Below are 25,341 nucleotides of genomic sequence, written 5' to 3' on the forward strand. Positions count from 1 at the left end.
ATTTTAAAGATATGAATGAATTTTGTTTTGTTTTTATTTCAAAGAAGACATAAAACAATCAAATTCAACTATAAACAATAGTGATGGATTTAAACATTTTTCCTTACGTATATAAGATTCTGTAAGCAATATAAATAAATTAACAGTGTATTCAAAACCTTTTGTTTTCATAATACACAATAATATCCTTTAATGTAAAAAAAAAACATAGTTGATCTTTACGTTTACATTTACATTTATTCATTTAGCAGACGCTTTTGTCCAAAGCGACTTACAAATGAGGACAGTGGAAGCAATCAAAAACAACAAAAAGAGCAATGATATATAAGTGCTATAACAAGTCTCAGTTAGCTTAACACAGTACACGTAGCATGGGCTTTTAAATAATATAATAAATAAAAGAAAACATACACACACACACACACACAAATAATTGCATAATAAATGAAAAGAAAAATAGAATACAAAAATATTACAAAGTTAGTTAGATTTTTTTTAAAGAATAGAATTAGAATAGTGAGTGCTAAAGTTAGAGGGTCAAATAAAGATGGAATCTTTACTAAATTAAAAATAAATTATGCCAATTCCATCCAAGGGTTTTGGACAATTTTACATTCAAAGAAAAATGAATCAGCTCTTTCTCACTTTTTTACCAAAGGAAAATAAATCATCAGTATCAGAGTATCTTGAAATTAATAATTTAACGTTAAATGCAAAATATAAAATGTATTTTTTAGTTATATTATAAATAAAATATTTAAAGAGTATTTACCAAGCAGTCATCCAAATAATTGTATCAATAATAGAGTTCCAAACAAAAAAAACAAAAAACAAGAAACAAAAAAAATAGTAAAAAAAAAAATCAATTTAATGTTAGTCTTGGTTGACGTGGGTCTCTCAGTCCGTCCGTCACCGGTGACGTCACCGCGTCCGCGCAGCGGAGGGAATTTCCTCTCGGCTCGTGTTAAAGGGGCGGAAGTCAGTCAGACGCTCGCAGGAGTTTCTAAACTCGTTTTCGGTCTCTGTCTTCCTCACACTCACGGTTTGACTCCGCAGCAGCTCAGAGGTGAGTGACATGAGCTTGCGTTTTTGTGACTTTACGTGCTTGCGGCGCGATGCTGTAACGGATGAGTTGACAGTGTTCCGATTCGCGTGAAATAAAAATAATACTAATACTAATAAATAAATAAACTAGCTTTATCCCCTGAATCTGATCCGAATTAAAGTTCTTGTACGTTTCAAAAGGGGATTTACATAACGAAAACCTTAAATATTAAAACGCAATCCTACTGTAGCTAGGTAATGTTTACCAGTGGTTATCGGTTAACTTTTGAGGAAGTTTAACGGTTATTTATTTTTTCGCGCTGTTTCCGTTTTGAAAGTTAAAGCGGCTTATGACTGTGGTTTATTATCCGACGAGGAAGTGTTTATCTGCTCATGTTTTCGTAAAGGCGTGTCAGCACAGCTTTAGATAAGTAGATTTGTCGCTATTTATTTGATAAGTTGCACAGTTTGTGTAGAGATTTGATTATGGCTGTTGTATGTGTAAATTTCAAGTGTCATTCTGCGGTCATTTTCAGTAGGGGTTCAATCTTCAACTGGCTGGCAGGAGCCGCCACTGGCATGTCACGTGACCTGTCAGTGGGTGGCTGGCAGCTGCCAGTCTGATGCTGGCATGTCACGTGACCTGTCAGTGGCTGGCTAGTTGTCTGCCAGTCTGCCTTTGGCAAGTTTTAGAAACCATTGATTTTTGGCTGTTTTTGTGTTTTGTGTTCCACCCTCTCTAGCTCATTTATTATGCATCTGTTGATATGTTTTTGTTCTTTTGCATGATTGGTGTTTTAGACAATTTATCCCAATTGAAACAGTAAAATGGCCGTGATCAGACTGTCAGCTTAATGACGCTTTGCTGGACGGTCTATTCAGTCAGCCGCGGCTGAACTGCGGTTATAACGCGTTGCCTTACACTCTCGCTGCAATGAAATACACTGTTTTCTTATTATGAATGTAATCTCAGGCATCTCTTCTTTAGTATGATTGGTGTTTTGGGGACGATTATCCCGATTAAAACAGTAAAATGGCCGTGATCAGACTGTCAGCTTACTGACGCTTTGCTGGACGGTCTATTCAGTCAGCCGCGGCTGAACTGCGGTCATAACGCGTTGCCTGACACTCTCGCTGCAATGAAATACACTGTTTTCATATTATGAATGTAATCTCAGGCATCTCTTCTTTAGTATGATTGTTTTTTGGGGGACTATTATCCCAAATAATCCAGTAAAATGGCCGTGATCAGACTGTCAGTTTACTGACGCTTTGCTGGACGGTCTATTCAGTCAGCCGCGACTGAACTGCGGTCATAACGCGTTGCCTGACACTCTCGCTGCAATGAAATACACTGTTTTCTTATTATGAATGTAATCTCAGGCATCTCTTCTTTAGTATGATTTGTGTTTTGGGGACGATTATCCCGATTAAACCAGTAAAATGGCCGTGATCAGACTGTCAGCTTACTGACGCTTTGCTGGACGTAGGCTATAGGCTATACATCTATTCACAGTAGGCATAACGTGAATCTTTCTCTATTGTTCCCTAATGGCTAAACAATTTCACTAATTATATGATATACTAATATTGCGAACTACATATATTTTTAACTAATTAATTGAACTAAATATTTAGATAAACTTGTTTGTAACGTTACATGACGTGTGTGCCGGGATCTGACTGTTTTAATAGCCATACCCACCCGAGAAGCAAAGCGTCAGTAAGCTGACAGTCTGATCACGGCCATTAACTGGTTTAATTGGGATAACCGTCCCCAAAACATCAATCATACTAAATAACAGATGCATGAGATTACATTCATAAAAAGAAAACCGTGTTGTTAAAATATGTTCATTATGTCCTCAGTTGTATCAGAGAATGTCTAATGTTGTATGTAATGCTGTATATGTTTATGCCACAGGAGGGCACTAAAGTGTCAGCTATTAGAGGACCCATTTGCGTCATTAAGTTTGTCTCAGTTGAGTTGCCGTAGGCAATAGAGAAAAAATAATAACACTGAAGGCTAGCTGTCCGACCGTGAGACTGATGTGTCGGCAGCTAGAAAAATAAATATGCCAAGAACGGCTAAAGATTATCCATCTCTATCGTCCAGTCTTTTCCTCCAAATGCAACGCTAGCTGCAACTCAACTAGTGAATTTCCTTGCAGCGAGAGAGTCGGGCAACGACTCGACTGGATAGACCGTCCAGCAAAGCGTCAGTAAGCTGACAGTCTGATCACGGCCATTTTACTGGTTTAATCGGGATAATCGTCCCCAAAACACTAATCATACTAAAGAAGAGATGCCTGAGATTACATTCATAATAAGAAAACAGTGTATTTCATTGCAGCGAGAGTGTAAGGCAACGCGTTATGACCGCAGTTCAGCCGCGGCTGACTGAATAGACCGTCCATTAAAGCGTCAGTAAGCTGACAGTCTGATCACGGCCATTTTACTGGATTAATCGGGATAATCGTCCCCAAAACACCAATCATACTAAAGAAGAGATGCCTGAGATTACATTCATAATAAGAAAACAGTGTATTTCATTGCAGCGAGAGTGTAAGGCAACGCGTTATAACCGCAGTTCAGCCGCGGCTGACTGAATAGACCGTCCAGCAAAGCGTCAGTAAGCTGACAGTCTGATCACGGCCATTTTACTGTTTTAATCGGGATAATCGTCCCCAAAACACCAATCATACTAAAGAAGAGATGCCTGAGATTACATTCATAATAAGAAAACAGTGTATTTCATTGCAGCGAGAGTGTAAGGCAACGCGTTATAACCGCAGTTCAGCCGCGGCTGACTGAATAGACCGTCCAGCAAAGCGTCAGTAAGCTGACAGTCTGATCACGGCCATTTTACTGTTTTAATCGGGATAATCGTCCCCAAAACACCAATCATACTAAAGAAGAGATGCCTGAGATTACATTCATAATAAGAAAACAGTGTATTTCATTGCAGCGAGAGTGTAAGGCAACGCGTTATAACCGCAGTTCAGCCGCGGCTGACTGAATAGACCGTCCAGCAAAGCGTCAGTAAGCTGACAGTCTGATCACGGCCATTTTACTGTTTTAATCGGGATAATCGTCCCCAAAACACCAATCATACTAAAGAAGAGATGCCTGAGATTACATTCATAATAAGAAAACAGTGTATTTCATTGCAGCGAGAGTGTAAGGCAACGCGTTATAACCGCAGTTCAGCCGCGGCTGACTGAATAGACCGTCCAGCAAAGCGTCAGTAAGCTGACAGTCTGATCACGGCCATTTTACTGTTTTAATCGGGATAATCGTCCCCAAAACACCAATCATACTAAAGAAGAGATGCCTGAGATTACATTCATAATAAGAAAACAGTGTATTTCATTGCAGCGAGAGTGTAAGGCAACGCGTTATAACCGCAGTTCAGCCGCGGCTGACTGAATAGACCGTCCAGCAAAGCGTCATTAAGCTGACAGTCTGATCACGGCCATTTTACTGTTTCAATTGGGATAAATTGTCTAAAACACCAATCATGCAAAAGAACAAAAACATATCAACAGATGCATAATAAATGAGCTAGAGAGGGTGGAACACAAAACACAAAAACAGCCAAAAATCAATGGTTTCTAAAACTTGCCAAAGGCAGACTGGCAGACAACTAGCCAGCCACTGACAGGTCACGTGACATGCCAGCATCAGACTGGCAGCTGCCAGCCACCCACTGACAGGTCACGTGACATGCCAGTGGCGGCTCCTGCCAGCCAGTTGAAGATTGAACCCCGACTCGTCATTTTTCCTTGAGCTTTAGCTTGAATTAAGAAACAAAACGGAAATGTTATGAGAAAAGAGTAAAATTGTCGGTTTGTGCGTCAGTATAGCAGATAAAGTCCTCACTGTGGCAATTTGAATCGTTTTGCTCTAAAGTTATGAATCATGTCTAATAACAGACATTTGAGTTGTTTATTTGCATCGATGTTTCATGAAAAACTCCTTCACTACTAAAAAAAAAAAAAAAAGATTCCCAGCGGGTTTTTGCAACAGTGCCATTGAAGAACAATTTTGGGTTGTTCAAAAAACTAATCAGCAGTTTTTAAAAGAACCGTTGTTTTCTTAGTGTAAAGAACCTTTTAATAATCTAAAGGACCTTTTGTGGAATAGAAGGGTTCCATAATTGGTAAAGTTTCGTCATGGAAACGTAGATGCCAATAGAGAACTTATTTTTAATAGTGCAAGGTTCTTCATGGAGTGGATAATAATAGTAAGCTTAACTAACACACGCTTAAAACTCAGTAAGAACATAATTAACAGTCATTTCATGTAATTTTGGTGGTTCCAAACGACTAAAGGTCATTGAGTTTAAAGGATTAGTTCACTTCCAAAATAAAAATGCCCAATGTTCATATCTTTCTTAATTTAGTTGCAAAGAAATTAAGGGTTTTTGAGAAAAACATTCCAGGATTTTTATCCATATAATGGATTTCAATGGAGTTTCAGTGCAGCTTCAAAGAGCTCTACACAATTCCAGCCGAGGAATACGAGTCTTATCTAGAGAAACCAATAATCATTTTCTTAAATATTTTTATACTTTTTAACCACGAATAGGGATGGGACGGTATGAAAATTTAATATCACGATTATAGTGACTAAAATTATCACGATTATCAATATTATCACGGTTTTGTTGAAACGAGATGAAAGTGTTCAAAAATAGTTGATGCTCACACTGAAAACATTTCAGCAAGTTTTATATTTAATAACCAACAAACAACTAATAAAACAAGCAACTCTATGCACTTCATTTAAAGAAAGATTAAATTCTGTGGCATTTCCTTCCTTACAATGAAAAGTGTAGAAGCATAGAAAAGTCACTGACTTTCGCCATTCCTTCTCGAAAAAAAACAAAAAAAACATTGTGCGCTGCGCTTGCGTCAGACTGTTGCTGGCTGGACATGATTTAATAGTGAGTTATTAAAACCGCGATAATCAAACACGGTTTTAATGATAATTCATTTTTAAACGATATTACTAACCTTCAGCACATTTTATCACGGTTATCAATAAAACCGGTTATCGTCCCATCCCTAACCACGAATGGACGTCTTGCACTAGCTGGACTTCACGCATGACGTAATCATGTTTGAAAGGTCACACGTGACACAGGCGGCAGCACGCCCCAGTGTTTACAAAGCGAACATGCCAAGAAAGTCAAACGCCCTTTACAAAAAAAACGTTAGATGAGCTTTTTGTCCTACCCGATCATTCAGAACTGGAGTACTTAAGAGCTAACTGGATTTTGGACCAACAGCCCATTGGTCCCCAATGAAGTCTGTTATATAGAGAAAAATCCTGGAATGTTTTGCTAAAAAAAAATCTTAATTTCTTTGAGACCGAAGACAGAAAGGCATGAACACAGGGCTGATTAAATTAATTTTTATTCTGGAAGTGAGCTTATCCTTTAAGCAAGAAAGTGAGTAGTATGCTTGCTTGCGTTGGTGTGTGTACACACTATATTTTCATACACAATCATCCCCAGAAGAGAGCTAAATTTGATGAAACCTTCTTTAGGGACATCTGGGGAAGTAGTCGATCAGAAAACAGGATCGTGTCCATGTGTGTAGGTGGAAGTGAAACACGGCAACACTTACCAACCACTCCTAACCTTCCAATTCAATAGACAGGGATGAGTTATTTCATACGGACGTGATCCAACACGCCTGAAATGAACCCAGGCCTGGTGCGGTTTTGCGTCTCTGGTCTGCAGGTGATGTCTGTTGGAGCTTAACCATTGGGATCTTTCAATAAGAAGTTGGTAACAGCCTAGTAAAATACAAGGACGTTTTGTTCAGGTGCATTGCTGTTACATACAAGCCAAATGAAACCAGGTGAACATTAGTTGGTCAGCAATACAGGGCACACCTGTGTTTTGAAGGGAAGCTCTGAATACTTTCGCAGCTGACTAACCAAACGGAGCAGCGTCTGAGAATGTGTTTATGTGTAACTTTGGTAGTTTCTAGGTTCTGAGGATAGACTTGCATGGCTAAACATTAAATTGTTAAATGTTGTATTGAAAGTCCAGCTCTGTTGGAGCTTGTTTCTTTATGTGTTGACATCATAAATTCCTAAAATGCCACCTATGGATCGGTAGCTCAACCACGTCTACACATGCGGTGATTTAATGGCTGTCATCATAAGTGTGTTATTTTAGAGCTCGGATGGATGAAGAATTAGGTTATTCCTCCATTAAATGGAACTTTCCATAAACGGGAAAGTTATGCCGTTTCTGGTCGATATGATGTTTGGTTTTGATCATATTCACTCTTAAAGGTTCTTTATTAACATCGATGGTTCAATGAAGAACCACTAACATGCATGTAAGCTTACCAATCCACAGATGTTATTTTTAGTACATTCTTCACTATAAGAAAAAATGGTTGTTTTAAGAACTGTTTACTGAAAGGTTCTCCGGCGAACCGAAAATGGTCCAAAAATGAAGTGCTGGGTACCAAAAATGTATACTTTATTTTACTAAATAAAATGCTATGTTTTTATTGGTCAGATGGATACCAGGCTGTCTGTTTTCCAGGGCGTGCCTTTGGTATCGCATCGTAATCGTCACCAAGCAGCCTGGCGCCATTCGCACCATAAGAAAACCAACAATGACTGACAGATCAGTGGAAAAGCTTTAGTTTTAGCTCATATGGTGCCTGACATAAGCCTCTGTAGTTACCCCTTGTTTATAGTTTAAAAGTTTGTTTTTGTGTATATGACTGGGCATGTTTCAAGCTCAAAAGTAACTAATTGCCATTATTATGCACTTAAAGGAGTAGTTCACCCGGAATAAAAACAACATTTTATGACTATCCAAGATGTAGATGAGTTTATTTCGTTATCAGATTGGAGAAATGTAGCATTCATCAATTGCTCAACCAATGGATCCTCTGCAGTGAATAGGTGCCGTCAGATTTAGCTCTAAACAAATATGTGGGTGGATTTTGACGTAAGAGACAACAAGAGATGGACTTTTACAAGTGTTATTATGGATTAGGGATGGGTGTTTTCCACAAATATCACATTCGAATATTTGAGCTCACAAAAAACGAATATTCGAATATTCGTTTATTTAAATTAAGTTTAATGAGTCAGACGTTATTTTTCAGCAACATTTGTTTTCGTCATTTTGAACAAGCTTACAATAAGCTAGAACATCACACATCGTGTTTTGTAGCTGAAAACCTTTAACAATGCGTGCAAACAAACAAAAGTACAGATTAAAAGCAAAAAAAAAAAAAAAAAAAAGTGGACAAAGAAAAAAACGTAAAGTAGCCTGCAGCAATTAGGCTATTGTACAGAATGTAGCTTACACTTAACTTTTAAACTGTCAGCAAATCTTTTTTGCTTTTTTCTATTGTTTCAAATGTTCTTGTTAAGAAATACGGGCATGTAAACATGATTGGGGGAAAGTCGGCTCCTTTTCCTTAGTCTGTTAACAATAAGACCGGCCGTGTAGAAAACGCGCTCTGACGGCACAGACGTTGGCGGGGCTCACAAATAACGGTGTGCTAAGCGAATACGTTTTGTGAAGCGCTTCGTGTTTTCGTTTCACCACTGAATGGGATCCTCATCTGGTGGAATACATGGCTCCAGCAAGAACTGTTCCCACTCGTCTCGACTGGACTCTCTGTAATCATCGCTGGAGAACTGGCTCAGCCTTTTCCGACGAGTGGGCATTGCATCTTCATCGTGGCGACTGCATCCGCACCACTCGCATCAAGTAAAATGTTCTTTTCTTTTCTTACTTCTCTCATGTTTTCATTGAGAAACCTGAGATGTTTGACGTGAGAAGAGGAGTTTTCACTGCATTCTCCAAGTTAGCGGTGTTTATTTGTTGCTTGAGAGATGCTGCAACAATGTTCTTGGATCACTTTCTGTGATTCTCCACGGCATATTTGAAGTACTGTAGAAGACCGCAGTTCTTTTAGGGGGTGTTCACATATCGCGTCTTTTGCATGCTCAAGTTCGTTATTTCCAATGTAGGTGCGGGGTATGCGCGCTCATAATGGAAGCGCCGCGGCCTCGTTTTTTCCAGGCACGTCCGCACTGCATCGAGTTAAAAAAATCTCAACTTTCAGAATGCCACAAGCGCACCGCAGGTCATGTGACAAGAACTAAACATTCAGCTTCATCCTTTCCTGTAACAACGTTGAAAGCTCAGCCAAGATGAAGGAACACCTGAGCTGTATATGGATTGCCATTTTGAAATAAATTTAGTAGCAGAGCTACTGAAAGCGATTTTTTTTTTGTGCTGCAAATCCATTTATCCTTTGCTGAAATTTCCGCGTCTTCATGGAGAGAACGCGTCGCCTCAGGAGCGCTTCTGCCCGAGCGCTTTGGAAAGAAGGAGAAAGCGGCGCGCATAGCCTTTTCCATGCCTTTTTATTAGGCGCGATATGTGAATGGCCCCTTAATCATTCATTAATTATTTTTTGCTTGCATACACCTTCAAATATGCCGTGGAGAATCACAGAAAGTGACCAAATTAGATTTTATTGTGAATTTTTTTTTTTTGCGAAATTCAAATATCATTTTTATTTATCGAATAATTACAGCAGAACGAATATTCGAATGTTCGACTATCCGTGCACATCCCTATTATGGATTATGGACTCATATTTTAGCCAGAAGCAATGGTTTAATGTTAAAATTCCTTAATGGCGTATTTGTTTCTTGCATTATAAATGCTAATCTTACATTTGCTTAAAATTTGTCGACTTTTTGAAGTATTTGTTCATATAGATGCATTCAAACTAATAGTCATGAGAAGCTCAATTATCTCTGCTGACTCTGTCTGAATCACAACACTGCTGTGAATGTAGATTTGAAAAGATGAGTATAGTACCCGTTAGAAAACCAGTGTTACAAACACAAACCGCCATGATGGCTTCAGGCATGGAAAAACTCTTAATTCTCTCTATATTGGAAGTTCTCAATACAAGCTGTTCTTTAGAACCGCACCCTTAGTGCTTCCAGAGGAACTGCTATCAAAAGAACATTGCATCAGCTTCACTCATTCACACATTCATTCAATAGTCACAGACACAACATGAGGCACACAACACATCTTTGAGTCACCAGTGACGTTCATGTTCTCGTTCCATGCAACTCTGGTATTCGGTTATTAAATAGATGGCTGCTAATGTTAATGTCGTGGCTTTGTGGTGCATGTTGTCATCCACATACTTCAATGACTTTCCCTGGCCCTCATCTTAACATTTGTCCATTTTATAACAGAAAATGGAAAATCCACAGTGTGATATATAAATAAACATCAATGAATGTGGAAGAGAGCATTTGATGAATATGAATGCATGTTTGAGGGTGTGGAAAAAACCAGCTCAGTTGAAATGGTTTTTGTAGTTTAGATGTCCTCCGTTACTGACACATAGTGATGTCTGAGCAGGTGAATAACGTTGCTTTTAACTTCGTCAGTGTTGTGGCTGCGGGACATTCCTGAGAGAGACCCCCTAAAGTCTAATCCGTTCCTCTGGAATGTTTCTATTTGGCCTGTGCTGGATTTTACCAGGGTTTTACCTCGCCAACAACTGCACGCTCACCCGTAAGCTCTTAAAATACTAGCACTTGCGCACCAAGATTCCCTCATCATGTCAGGTTTATTTAAATAGCGATTGCTCTTTTGTTTTATCTGTACTTGTGGGATAAGTTTGGACTATGAACAGTCTTGTCCCTAGATTTATTTAGAAACCTGTAACATTTTCCAGATCAATCCGTCACACTGGTCAATCTGAGATGCTCTTCTCTATTCGTCTATTTCAGCCTAATAATTGGATTTCATATTATTTTCTTTGCTTGTTTTTATGTTTGTTTTTGTAATATATATATTTGTGGTGGTGTTTTTTTTGTTTGTTTTTTGTTTTGCTTATTTATTTGCTTGCATGCATTCATGTATTTATATTTTTCTATGTCTGCTTTATTTTTATCTATTTAATTGGGTATTAACTTCATTTGACACTTCCAATGCAAGGGTTTTGTCTAAAGTTGCAAAATGACATGTTTAGGTGTCAAAGGTGTCATTAGATCATGTTTTATTTCGGCATGATCAGTGACCTTTACTGTGTGTCCTACTAAAACTCTTTGCTGTCATTTTTCAGGCTGTAAATTGGACTTTGGCAGTACCCCCTACAGTGACCCACTTCAACATGAGTAACTACAGCGTGTCCTTGACTGGACCTTCACCCTGGGGCTTCAGACTACAGGGTGGCAAGGACTTCAGCATGCCTCTCACCATCTCCAAAGTAAGTGTCAACTTCATGTCATGCACACTTTAAATGGCCCTTTAAATGTCAATAATAGGTGCATGAGAGACATGTAGTTCTTCTTTGATCTGTGCATCCTCAGCATGTTGTTAAGCACATGCTTTTAGACTTTTGGGTGATGATGGACCCTGTTATGAGGCTCATGTTTGGTTACAGAGATGTTGTAGTCTCTGCTTTTCTCTCTCTATCTGTAGTTTATCCTGTTATCAGTATTTACCTCTTAAGCTTCGTGTCAGCTTTACGTCATATTTCTTACCACGTGCATATTCCTTTACAAAGACATCTATAGATTTGTTGTTAGAAGTTGATCAGTTGTATACTTGAAAGTTTTAAAGTCTTGAAAGTTTAACACAGGGATTCGTTTCAGTTATACTTCGATACAGAATGTACTGTAAATATTGATAATTTTTTTTTATAATGCACCATACTTTCAACCAAACTCGATAATTAAAAACAAGTTTAAATGGGTAAATCTTCTAAACATATTTTTTTTTTTATTCTTCGTTTTTTTTTCTGACATACTCTTTTCTGACTAACTCTTGTTAAAACACAGTAGACATGCTTATTCTGTGAATTTGAATTTTTTTGGTGAAATCATAATTATTTTGTCCATCAAAAGTGTGCTGTTCATGCGCTGCCTGCACTTGCAGTGTGAATTTAACCTTATACTCTGAACAGTGCTTGTATTGTATTTTTCAGCAGTGTCACAGGTGAAAAAAGTGGTGTTTTAACATTTACTTTGAAATAGTTTTCACTCAGAAATTGCCGGTTAATTTTAGCATAGTTACAAAGAAATAGCAAGTGAATGGATAAAATTATAGATAAGATGGATAACATTTTTACATAAATTTTTACATTTAACAAAAACAGAACAGGAAAATATAAGTTAAATATAGTCAATATTTTATTCAATTATTTTATTATTATTTTATATTTTAATAAAATATTCACATTTTCATAGACACTACAGTTCAAATGTTTTAGTTTAGTTAAAACATGTATTTTTTTTTATATTTTAGTTATTTATTGTCCGTTTCGTTGGATTGTTTAAAAAAAATCCAGATTTTTCTTTTTTTTTTTGCATTTTTCCTACTTTCTTTTTTTCCATTTGATTACGAAACATCGTCATGATGCACATTTTCAATCTCATCTTTATCTTTGACAAAAATCAAAGAATTCATCATCAACTAACAGTTTTGTCAGTAATTTTGTTCACTAGATTTACACATCTTGGGCTTCTGGTTAATCTTAAGGCTATTGGCTATGCAAACTTTCCATTAGCTCCGACCAAAATCTGGTCACGTCGATCCAGGTTTTTATTTTTATTGCATAAACTGTTTCACAAGACATCTCATTATGGCAGTAAAATGAGTTGCGGTCTCTGTTGCCTGTTGACTTAAATTTTTAAATATCATTCAAGGATATTGCCTTTAATAAAGCTCTTTGGAGGTTATATTACCAAAGGATTTCCACCACGAAAAACAGGCATCTGTTTGAGGTCACAGGAAACAGATTGTCCAAGTAAGACACAAAGTTAATGTGTTTGGTTGCCAGATTATATTTTTGCCATAAAGCCACTCCAAGAAAACCTCAACCATCAGTTCCGCTTAAACATGAGCTCATTTATCCAGCTTATTTCCCATTGATCTTTCATGGACGGCCCCCAAATGCAGGTCTCTCACCTGGCTTCCACATGCAACACGGGCCTCCGAGGGACGATATGTATCCTTTGCAATAGAGTTGGATCTGTCTGCAGGTTTGCACAGGAGCTTGAGCACTCCAGCTGCACTCACTCGAGCAGAGACTTTAAACCCCAGGAATATCTGTCTGGAAGCACCGCGACCGTAAATCTAAGCTCCGCTTTGGCAGGCGGCACTGATTGGAGTGAGGAGATGCTGGCATGGATGCTGATGAATGCTTAGTGCCTCATAGATGTAGCAACTTGTGTTTCTGGGCGATCTGTACAGATCTTCTTGCTCGGCGCATCCATGACTCAGTTGCATGTAATGAATAGTGACAGAAGTGGAAACTGTGGGATGTTGAGATATGAGGATGTATGTCTCTTGTCATCTGGACTTCTCCACAAAAAGCAGCCCTTTTATGGGCCAGTGGATTGGCTGGAGTGGAAAGAGCGGCCTTGTGTGTCGTAGTTGCATTGTGTAATGACCGGAGAGAAAAAGAGTGAGTCCCGGTGTAGAGTTAAAATGATCCTTCTGTCTGTCATCATTGTACAACCTGTACAATCTTATAAAAAAGTACAAAGCTATCCCTGAGCAGTACCCTAAAGCAATCTTTGTACTGTATTTACACCTAAATGGTAGATATTAGTACCTTAAAGGTGCATATACCTTTTGAAAGTTTTTTTTTTGTGTGTCTATGAAGAAGATATTTAGAAAAAATTGTTTTATCCTTTGTTGAAAATGTCCTTTAACTTTTTTTTCAGTATTTTGTCATTCATTAATTTGATTCATTTTTATTAAATATTCAAACATTTAATTGTTGTTTAAAGTTAGAGTTTTTATTTGGAAAGAAATGAATGGTTTCATTCAGAAGGGCTGCATTAAGTTGATATAAAGTGACCGTTAAGACATTTTATAATTTCAAATAAATGCTGTTCTTTTTAACTTTCTATTCATCTGTGAATCCGGAGAAATAAAATGCATCACAGTTTCCACAAAAATATTGTGCAGCACAACGGTGTTCAACATTAATAATAATCAGAAATGTTTCTTGAGCAGTAAATCGTCATATCAGAATTATTTCTGAAGATCATGTGACACTGAAGACTGGAGGAATGATGCTGAAAATACAGCGGAGCATCACAGAAATAAATTAAATTTTAACAGATATTCACATAGATAACGGCTATTTTTAATTTAAATAACATTTCACAATTTTACTGTATTTGTAACCAAATAAATGAGCAGAAGAGACTTCTTTCAAAAACATTCCGTGTATTAAAGTAAATGCCAAAATGTAACTTTTTATATATATATATATATATATATATATAAGTATTTGTGTTATGGATTCTGGAATGAAAACGACTGTCAGAAATAATTATTTGAAAATAAATTATTTGAGTCATTTTTGTTTCTCGCATGTATTTGTTTGAATTACATTGTTTAATTATTGTCATGGTGCACATGTTCCCTCTTATCTCATCTTCTCATCTATAACAAAATCAAAACCCTTTATCAGTAAACATTTCATAATTTCGCTAACACCACCCCTCTCCTGCTCTCGCCCGGCTGAAAGCTTTCTGTGATATGCGGCGGATGGCTTATCTGCTGTTGGTATTATTAGTCCTGTGAATGTTTCAGAAGGGTTGTGCGGTGAGCCGTGTGTGTGTGCTAGTGTTTGCTGCTGAGGTGTGTGATGCACCCTCCTCCATCCGTTTGAAGAGGTCTGTGGGACACGTGGAGCCGGACCATGACTCTCTCGAGCGCTGCCCACCACAGCAAGGCTCCTGTGGGAGATAATGGCACTTCCTGTCAGAGGAAGTTATTTTATAGTCTCTGGGCAGCTGTGAGAGGGGAGACGGAGCGACTGACACCAGCGGCTTAATCTGCTGTGGAAAACTGTGGAATGAGATCTATCTGATCCCTTATTTGGTGTGGTTGCTTTGCAGCTCCAGGGGAAATTATCTCAGGTTCCTTTTGATTCATGCAGAACGATTTTCCTCTTACATCACACTTTCTCATGAGCTGAGTCGTGCCAGCCGGGCGAGCGTCCACACCCTGGATGTGTCGAGGCCTGAAGCACATGCCGCAGTCACACAAACCCACGTTATGAGTGTGAAGCCGAGCCAAAACTGCTGCAGGAGTTTCATAAAGTACGGATGTCATAAACGCTTTTGGGCTTGTACAAATTGTATAAGCCCATCTGTCCTTACTTAAGAGTATTGAGTAACTTTTTTACTGAACAGACACAGTGGCTGCTGAATCAGATGCTTAGAATATTTTTTTGTTACTTTTCTATAAATCAACATTTTAAAACAACTCCTGTTTGTTTGCTTGCTAGATTCTATTTTTGTTTGTTATTTATTGTTTAGTGAACTGATGTGATTTACGTGCTTGTTTAATTATTTTAGTTTAATTCATTTATTATCTTTAATTGATGTGCAGATCATTAAATAAAATCGATCTGCCTTGCCTTTAGAGAATTGAGAGATATTGGATCACAGGGATATTGGAGATGGTTTCAGAGAAACCAAATGCGGTTCTTGGCATCTTCTGTTTGGTCCTTTAAAGCAGTGTGACTTATACTAGAGAGAGAGAGAGATTCAATGTTTGATTTATTACCCATCAGGAACACAAAAGCTGAAGGTGTTGGGGCATAAAACAGTATTAACTAGTCACTATCAACTCTAGTAACATGACTCTTGTGTAAGACCTCTGAAAGAATTAAAGACTGACAGTGAATCTCGTTGTGAAAGTCAAACCTTTTCACCAGTTTTCAGAAGCGTTTAATGCATTTTTTCTTGATTTGTCCTCTTGTAAAGTGTTCCCATCTATGAACCGAACGCTGCCGGCTGGAGTCATTCAGATAAGTCACACTGCATCAGTGCTTCTGCGCTCTGATCCGACCGGGACACTGTCTCCGATTTCCCAGCATGCCTCGCTGCATTAAGATGGATCTTTGTCATCCGGGAGCCTGCTGTTAATCTCATCGCACGCTGGAGGTTGAGACGGCAGCTGTCCGTGTTGCTTTTGGAGCGACGGTGAAGTGTTGATATTGCCATGGTCACGGGCCAGACCTTCACCACAGAGCTGCCTTTGTGTGCGAGTGCCAGAGTCTGGGATCGGCTCTTTCAGAGATGTGTATGGTCACAAGCGTACTTTGAGTGCTCGCTCAAAACACTGCGAGCATGCAGTCCTGTTCTACACACTTCATGCATTCCTGCATTAATGTGGCAGGATCAAACCACAGTAATCAAAGGAATTAAGATACAAACGTGTTAAGTTTAAGTTTAATTTGCTCAGCAAGAACTGTTGCATTCCCATGACAATTGATCTGATAGTCTACAATGTGTTTGTATTTAAAAATTAGAACTATTTATAATCAGATTTCTCTTTTAAGGTCATCTGCGTTATGAATTAAGTAGCGATGGTGGGCACAAGGTTTTTTTTATCTTATATTTTAAATATGCAATTTTATATAAACAATTAAATAGGTTTACATTATACAATGTTTTTTTTCTGTATATAATTATATAGGCTACTATATAAAAATATAATTTTGCAGTACATTAAAATATATAAATGACTCGTTTTTTTAATATTTTAGTTTAAATGTATATATATTTTTTATAAATATCAAATATTTAAATATATTAGTTGCATATTTTATATAGCATGTAAAATATCTAATTTATTTTAAAAATTGTTTACTTTTTATATTAATCATAATTTTATTTTATTATATTTATACAAATATTTTTATACATCTATACATTTTTATTTATTTATATATGAAGTCTTTTATACATTATACAACACGCACACGTATATGTATGCATTTATTGAAATTGACCAGATGTACTACAGTATAATGTCGGTAGTTTTTTTCTATTTTATTTTGCACTAGCATAACTATAATTGTTTGTGTTCAGCGTATGTGCATAAAGTAGGTCCTGAGTGGATCCTTCTGATTATGGCCTTCGAGCCCTACAGCAGGTGCTGTTCATCTGAGTTTGATTTAACCGTGTGCTGAACTAAACCTCCAGACGAAACACTTGTTCAAGAATCGTTCAGAGCCTTTTGTTCTGTGTGTAAATAACAAAAACTTGACGCTGCAGGGAAGGCGCTGGAGTCTGGTTTGTTTCTCTAGAGCAGTAACAGATGGGTCTTGGGAGATTTTTCTGAATGCATCTGTGAGCCCATTTATCAACATGGAAATGTAATGTTCTTAGACAAAACACTAATACTCTATTTTAAGAGCCCATAAGAATGTCTGTGTAAACTATTTACTCAGTGAGCACCACTGATCTGAGGACGCTCTGATTTGCTCATAATATTTGTTTGTCCATGGCCTTTCCGAATCATTTGACCTCCAGATGTGGGAGGGATCTGGCTTGACGATGGTGTATTTGGGCTGATTTTAACTAGGCCCGTTAAAGCACCATAAATAATGCTTGAAATAACAGAAATGGATTATCGGGGGAGTTGGTTATCTTTAACTGCTGTGAGGGAAAGCCAAAATGATCCAAATGTACAAGTGATTTCAACTTTCCATTATGTTAGACGTCATTCATTATCCAGTAGTTTAAAATAAAAGCCATCTAACACCAAACATGCACATTTCGGGCCAGATTAAAGCTATAAATCATTTGGAAGACTTTTTGTTTGCTGTCTTTTCAATGTGGATAATTGCATAATTGGAGAAATGTGTATTTGTTCAAACAGTTCTGTGAATGATCATGATTGATTTTATTTTGAAAAGAATTGCATAATATGAACGGATTTCATGACTGATCATGTTGTCTGCAGGATTATCATAGTTGACTAAAACTAAAACTTTATATTTTAAACTTTAATTTAAAGATTTTATATTCATATGTAAATAAAGTAAATTTATATAAACAATATAAAGATTACATTATTTTTGAAAAATCTGCCAAATAATGCCATCTGCACCAGGCTTATTATGCTTAACTAAAACTACAAAAAAATCTTTACTTGAAAAAATAAATGCATAAACAAAAAAAAAACCTTAACTGAAATAAAATATTAAAACCGTTTTAATTTCAGCAGTTGCCAATGCTGCATTTCTCCTTTTAATTATATTAACGTGACTGTACTAAAATAAAATAAAAATAAAAACGGTATAGACGTATATTAAAAACTTTTAAAAAAGGACAAACTATATGAAAATATAATTGATTCAAAATATTATGCAAAACTATAATAGTATTTCAGTACTAAAATAACACTAGTCTGTGCACAGCTGTTGTCCTTATCTCTGTTTTTGGTCCCAGAATGATGATGATGAAGCGTTATTGTATCTCATGCATCTTTACGCAATCTCTCTTTTTATTACTTTCACTGGCTTGTGCATATCTCAATGTCAGTGATTAACTAGCATGAGTGTTCATGCTTCACATCACACTAAATCAATACACAACCCGTCTCTTGGTAACAGAGTTTAATCAGATACTGCTATTGTGAAACACACCAATAAAAACAGCAGCTCATTTTTCGTTATGGTTTAAGCATGTTGAATCAGATGCTGTGTCCGGTTCATGAGATGAACGGCTTTTGGCTCTTCTAGATGTGTTTGAGTTGATGCCAGTGAATATTTACGCTAAGGTCTCTGTTCTGAAACAAAGTGAGCTTTTACAATCACATTTAAAATATGTACACTATACAATAAAAAAAAGAAAAAACATTGAGTACTATATAATGAAAAACGTATTTTTATGCTGCTATTACTTGACTATTAACAGAATTGAAGCCCTGCTCTAACTGTCATGCAAATATGAAAATAAACTTATTTGGTTAACTGTGTATATATGCGTTTTTAATAAATGGGCATATAATTGCATAGCGGTCTTGTGCACCTTCCCGCGCACAGCCGTATAGTAAACGCTGAGGTAGATAAAGAAAAATGGCAGAGCCTCATCTGCTTCTAGTCGCTTTTACATTATCATACCTTTTTACAATCTGTAATTAATATGAACGAAGACGGCCGTTCTGACTGGTGATGACGTTCTGCGCGCAAAGACAGTTGGGGGATAATCGCTCTTCACTTCCTGTGAAGTGATGTATCGATGTTCCCTTATTCCCTGAGCCGTGCGCAGTGCCCTTCGAACTGAACATGTTCGCTCCCTTAGGATTGGAATCTCACTTAAGATGGCGGAATACCCTGTGAAGTTCACTTCGCAGTACACTTACGGTCGAATGGAACGCACCTTTTAATAAAATGCATTACCTGCATTTATTGTTTTTAATTGCAATTCAGTTCCTCTTCCTGTCATTGCAATTCAGCTTCCTGCATGTTATCACCAGTGTTGTTTAACTGTCACTAGATTTGTTGAAACGGTTACAATTTTATATATATATATGTGTGTGTATGTGTGTGTGTGTGTGTGTGTATTTTTTTTGTATTTAAATTTTACAAAAGTTAGTAATTTTGTTGTTTTTCTGCCATTTGTATCTTTTTAAATTATTGCAGTTAACGTTTATTATTATTATTATTATTATTATTACTATTGTATAAAATTTTTCTATTATGTATATTATTATATTTAATATTACATTTTTATTTCCCTTTTAGTTTTATTTCTTTTAAAATGGTGTTAAAATAAACAACCCCCCCCCCCAGTAAAAATAAAATATATATATATATATATTTTTTTTTTATGGTTTATTAGTTATCTATAATAAACCTGGTTGTGTCCAGTTCAGTTCTTATGGATTAAAGGTGTCAATTTTTTATTTCACTTTAATTCAAGGCAGTTAAGTAGGTTTTGTCGTGGACCTGGAGGAAGGAAACTGTAGGTGTTCGTGAAGTCTGTTCCTGTCTTTCCAGTCGCCTCATACTCCTTTTTTGGGAACAGATAGCATAACAATACTGGCCTTTTGTGATTCCTTTGTGTGTCATTAACTACAACACCAGACGGAAACGGAGACCTTCTTGGGTTTCATCTGCTGAACTTTCCCTCCCGGTTTGGTTCAGTCAAGGGTCCCATCTTGCCATTCGTCCATCATTAGCATTCCTCCAATCAGCCCTGAACCTCACAAAGCTGTCTGCTTTCTGATATTTGATACTCACGCTCAACAAATACGCTCTAATTTTAGCGCTGATGGCGCTCCTTTAACCTTTTCTGTGCTCCTCAGCTCCAAGGCCAGCCATGCTGAATGTGAACATGCCATGTGATTGGGTTTCACATGCATTGTGTGTGTGTGTGTGTGTGTTTCAATTGTGTTGATGGGGTGTGAGTTAAGAGCAGGACGAGATTCCATTCAGAACAGCGTTACATAAGCAGGAGGTGCATAAAATAACAGGAAGATGAATGCTTTCCATCAGCCTCAGATTTCCAGAGACATAACTTGGCTAATGGCTTTGACGAATAGTTCAAGGATTCCATGAAGGGTTCTTGTTTAAAGTAGTGGTTTTGGTCTCACACAGTCTCTACTAAGAGGCCTTCTACTTTGTGAAGGTTCAGATATCTCACATTAGAGGAGTAGTTCAACCCCAAAACAAAGTTTGATTTACTGTCATTATATGTGGTTCCAAACCCATATTAGGACTGCACAATTTTGGTGGACAAAATCTAATTTTATTAAATCAAATTACAAAATACTAAATAGAAACAAAATAAATAACTATTACTGTATTTTCCGCACTATAAGGCGCACTTAAAAGCCTTTCATTTTCTCAAAAAACGACACTGCGCCTTATAATCCGGAGCGCCTTATATATGGATCAAGGCGCTCTGTCAAAATGTTGACAATCCCTTTTGCACAGCTCCATCTAGTGGATGCATAACGCAAACCCAGTCAAACGTTTGACTGCAGTATCTTCTATTCTATGCGCCCTATATATGAAAACAGTTCTAAAATAGGCCATTCATTGAAGGTGCGCCTTATAGTGTGGAAAATACGGTATACCATTTGACTATAAAATGAAGAAATCAAGTATTTATGAAAAATGTTAATAATAATTATTATTATTACTACAACTAAATAAAATTATTAAAACAAGTAATATTACAGTTGTAAAATTTGACTGTCAAGTAATCAATTATTGTAATAAAAATATTGTAATAATAATTGTTGTTATTACTACTATTACTGATCAAAAAAGTATTAAAAGAAAAAATAATCGTATTTAGAAAAAAAAATTAATTATAAAAATCTGAGATAGTGAAAATAATGGATTGTGAGTTTATTTTGATTTAAAAGAGAAGTCCCTATAGCAAGCCACAAAGTACAGTAGCTTTGTGTGAGGAACTGATCGAAGTCTCTTCTCTGGCTCTCAAATCTTATTTGTGGTCAAAAAAGTTTAAACTTGGTACGAGATCTAATTATCTGCATGTGTGTATGAGGTTTGGAGTCTGTTCCTCAAACAAAGCTATCGTATATGACTTCTGAAGAGTTGAATGGTCCACTTTAATGAAGCTTTTTGGAGGTCTCGACTGCATAAATCATTCACTTTTACCATCTGCTGCTTTAGTCCTCTTCGGGAATAATTTCCCACTCAATAAGAACCTTGTATGTCTTGCTCCAGTTGTGTCTGGGGCCAGGGTTTGGCGCTCTGTCCGGGCGTGTTGTCAGCTCGCTGGAGTTGGTGGATGGCGGTCGAGGCTCAGAATACTTCCAGAGAAAGGTTACTGTGGTTTTCGGCACATGAAAGTCAACAAAAGCACTGCGGCTCTGACTCGAGAGCGCGGAGATGTTTTGTGGCACTTTCTAACTTGTCATTTTTGGGAGCAAGAACATAGAGCTCAATTATTAAAGCGACATTCACAGAAACCACATGGACTATTTTCAACTCTCCAGTTGCTCTGTAGTAAGTTTGGAGCACCAGAACAAACACTTACTTAACTTAACTTAGGGCATTTACAGTGATACTTATATCTTTATTAAATGTGTAATGTAATTGCACAGTGTTTATATATTCTGGTTTAGAATCTAGTAATTGTGTGGCAAATTTGTGGATGGCTGTTTGAATTAAAATCAACGCTTTTCGTTTATTCGAAATGCATTTAATGCACAAAAGCAAGATTCATAACAGAAAATGGGTTTGACATTTCCAATGATGAATTTTATTTGCCTTTAGCTCTTTTGCTGACCCTAAACTGCCCTGTGTTTCATTTAAACAATGCATAAATGATATAGTCTTTACTCATTTTCAAGAAACGGCTAAAGACTCATCTTTTTCACCTGCACTTAACCAACCAACTAACACTAGCACTTTTTCTTTTCTTGTCTTTTAATTAAAAAAAAAAAAATATATATACTAGACTAACTGAGACTTGTCATGACACTTGTATACTGTTGTTGTTCTCTTGTTGACCTGACTGCTTCTATTGTTCTCATTTGTAAGTCGCTTTGGATAAAAGCGTCTGCTAAATGATTAAATGTAAATATAGACGTTGATTTTCAAGGCCTTGGGCCAATCTCCGACTCCTCATGCGGTCAAATCACTGCTGAAAACAAACTAAAGGAGAATATGTGATGGCTCGCCCATGGGATTTTAAGATGCTTGTTTGTTCTGGATTCATGCTCAGGTGTTAATATTAATTCAGTATCATCCATATGAGAATGAAAACGGTAACTAATTTGGGTGGTCAGTAAAAATGTCCAGATTCTTCAGAGACAAGATTTTAATAATTAGTACACGTCCCCCTGGAATACTTGAATCTTATTGGCCAATTGCTGCCTTCAGTGGTCAAACATTTTTATACAATGACACCAAACTGTATAATTGACTCTTATGCCTGGTAACTGTTTTCTATGGAAGCCTGTTTCCACCAAGGAATAATAAAGGTTTCTCACTTTGAGTTGATGGCTTGCTATTCTAAAAAAAAAAAAAAAAAAAATTAGAAATTTAAAAAAATTGTGAGATTAAAAATAATTTAAGTAATTAAATTGACATAACTAATAAATTACATAATGAAAAAAAAAACAACACAATTTGTGGTGAAATGTTATATTAGAATTGTGAGCTCTAAACTCAGAATTGCAAGATATAAATTCTGAGGGAAAAAAGTTGCAAAACAAAAGTCTGTTTATTTAAAAGTTAGTTTATTTGTGCATTTCTGACTTTTCTTGGAGTTCTGATGGAGTTTATATTGTTTCTATTAATTCTAATAAAGTCAGAATTGCTAGATATAAAGTGTCCCAATCGTGAGAAAGTTTTTATTCCATGGCGCAAACAAGCTTTCTGTATAAAAGTGTGCATATATATTTGAAGTGTTTGATGTATTTAGTGTTTAGTTAGTTGCTGATTATGTTTAACATCAGGGAACGGTCATCCTCTCAGGGTTTATGGAGCTCAGCAGTGGCCATCTTTCATTTTCTCTGAAGGGATTTCAAGATCCACATTAACCCAAAGGTGTGCTTTTTCCCAATAGCTTCCTAAGCCTGAAGAGATCATATTGGCACTAATGGTTTCTACGATCTGCTTGGTCTTATGATGTTTTAGTAAAGCACAGCACTAGTCTGTGATGAATCACAGCATTATAAACTTTGGGTTGTTTTTGGTAATAAAAAACTAGGCTGTTGTAAATTTATTTTATGAGTGAAGAAACCGCTTGCTCTAGACGTATTACAATAAAAAATCACGACTGTCATTATAAGCTGTGCAATTTAACATTTCATTGAAAAAATTCATTTAAATGACTCTTTTGGTGCATTTTCTGTTTGGATTTGTAACAGCATGATTCATACATTCCTGTTTTAGATCATTGAAAAATTGGCTATTAAACATGTTTTAAAAATACAGATGTAGATATGACTTCAGAGCTCATGGTAGGTCTGTCTCAAAACTTTTAGACATTATACAGAAAAAGCTACCAGGATTTTAATTTCTGATCATTGCTATTTTCATATCATTGTGATTTTATTTTTATATGTTCTGTTTTATTTCAGTCAAAGTAATGTAATTTTTATTTATTTGTTATTTTTGTTATATATATATATATATATCTATATATATATATATATATATATATATATATATATATATATATATATATATATATATATATATATATATATATATATATATATATATATATATATAATTTTTTTTTTTTTTGTACTTTAGTTTTAGTCAAGTTAAACTAAATGGAAAAACATAATTAAAATTCGCTAAAATAACATTAAAAAAAAACCTTAAACTTGAGTTAGTATTTATATTTTATTTATTTTTATGATTTTATTTGTAGTTTTGGTTAACTATAACCCTGCTGGATCACACTTGTTGCTCTGTTTTGCAATCCCTCTCTCACACACACACACACACACACACACACACACACACACACACACACGCACACACACACACACACACACACACACACACACACACACACACTATTGAATCAGAAAGAGCTTTATTGCCAAGTATGCTTGCGCATACAAGGAATTTGTTTTAGTGACATAAGCTTCCAGTAAACAGAGACAACAACACAGACAAAAAAAAAAATTTACAGAAGAATTACAAATTGGCAAATAAATAAGTGTATAAACAATTGTGCTATAAATGATAATGGAATAGGATTGAGTGAGATGCAGGAATGTTCTAGGATGGAGTGGTAACAAATAAATATAAGGATATTGCACATTTTTGCATAAGCATAAGTTTAAGTGGGAAACATTTAACTGTTCATGAGGTAGATTGCCTGGGGGAAGAAACTATTGTTGTGCCTTGCTGTTCTTGTATTTGCGGCTCTGAGGCGCCGGCCAGATGGCAAAAGTTCAAAGATGGGGTGACTTGGATGTGAGGGATCCAGAGTGATTTTCTGAGTCCTTTTCCTCACTCTGGATGTGTACAGTTCTTGGAGGGTGGGCAGGGGAGCACCAATAATCCTTTCAGCAGTCCGAACAGTTCTCTGTAGTCTTCTGATATCTGATTTTGTAGCTGAACCAAACCAGTAATTGAAGTACACAGGACTGACTCAATGACGGCTGAGTAGAACTGTTTCAGCAGCTCCTGTGGCAGGTTAAACTTCCTCAGCTGGCGAAGGAAGTACAACCTTTGTTGGGCTTTTTTCACAATGGAGCCAATGTGATTGTCCCACTTCAGGTCCTGAGAGATGGTGGTTCCCAGGAATCTGAATGACTCCACTGCAGCCACAGTGCTGTTCCTGATGGTGAGTGGGGAAAGTGCAGGGGGGTTTCTCCTAAAGTCCACAGTCATCTCCACTGTTTTGAGCGTGTTCAGCTCCAGGTTGTTAAGACTGCACCAGACAGCCAGCTGCTCAACCTCCTGTCTGTAAGCAGACTCGTCACCGTCCTGGATGAGG

At 36.7% G+C, this 25,341-nt stretch overlaps 1 protein-coding gene across 2 annotated transcripts in view; it reads left to right on the top strand.

Moving 5' to 3' along the window:
- The first annotated feature begins 909 nt into the window (after positions 1-909).
- The window catches only part of LOC132132907 (PDZ and LIM domain protein 5-like), an 86,254-nt gene continuing 61,822 nt past the window's right edge, over positions 910-25,341 (top strand). For both annotated transcript variants that reach the window (XM_059545472.1, XM_059545473.1), the window contains exons 1-2: positions 910-1,066; positions 11,199-11,342. In XM_059545472.1, coding sequence (XP_059401455.1) covers positions 11,247-11,342 — 96 coding nt within the window. In that variant the 5' untranslated portion in view covers positions 910-1,066; positions 11,199-11,246. The remainder of the gene's footprint in view (positions 1,067-11,198; positions 11,343-25,341) is intronic.

The sequence above is a fragment of the Carassius carassius genome, chromosome 49 (assembly GCF_963082965.1).
Source record: "Carassius carassius chromosome 49, fCarCar2.1, whole genome shotgun sequence".
Lineage (NCBI taxonomy): Eukaryota > Metazoa > Chordata > Actinopteri > Cypriniformes > Cyprinidae > Carassius > Carassius carassius.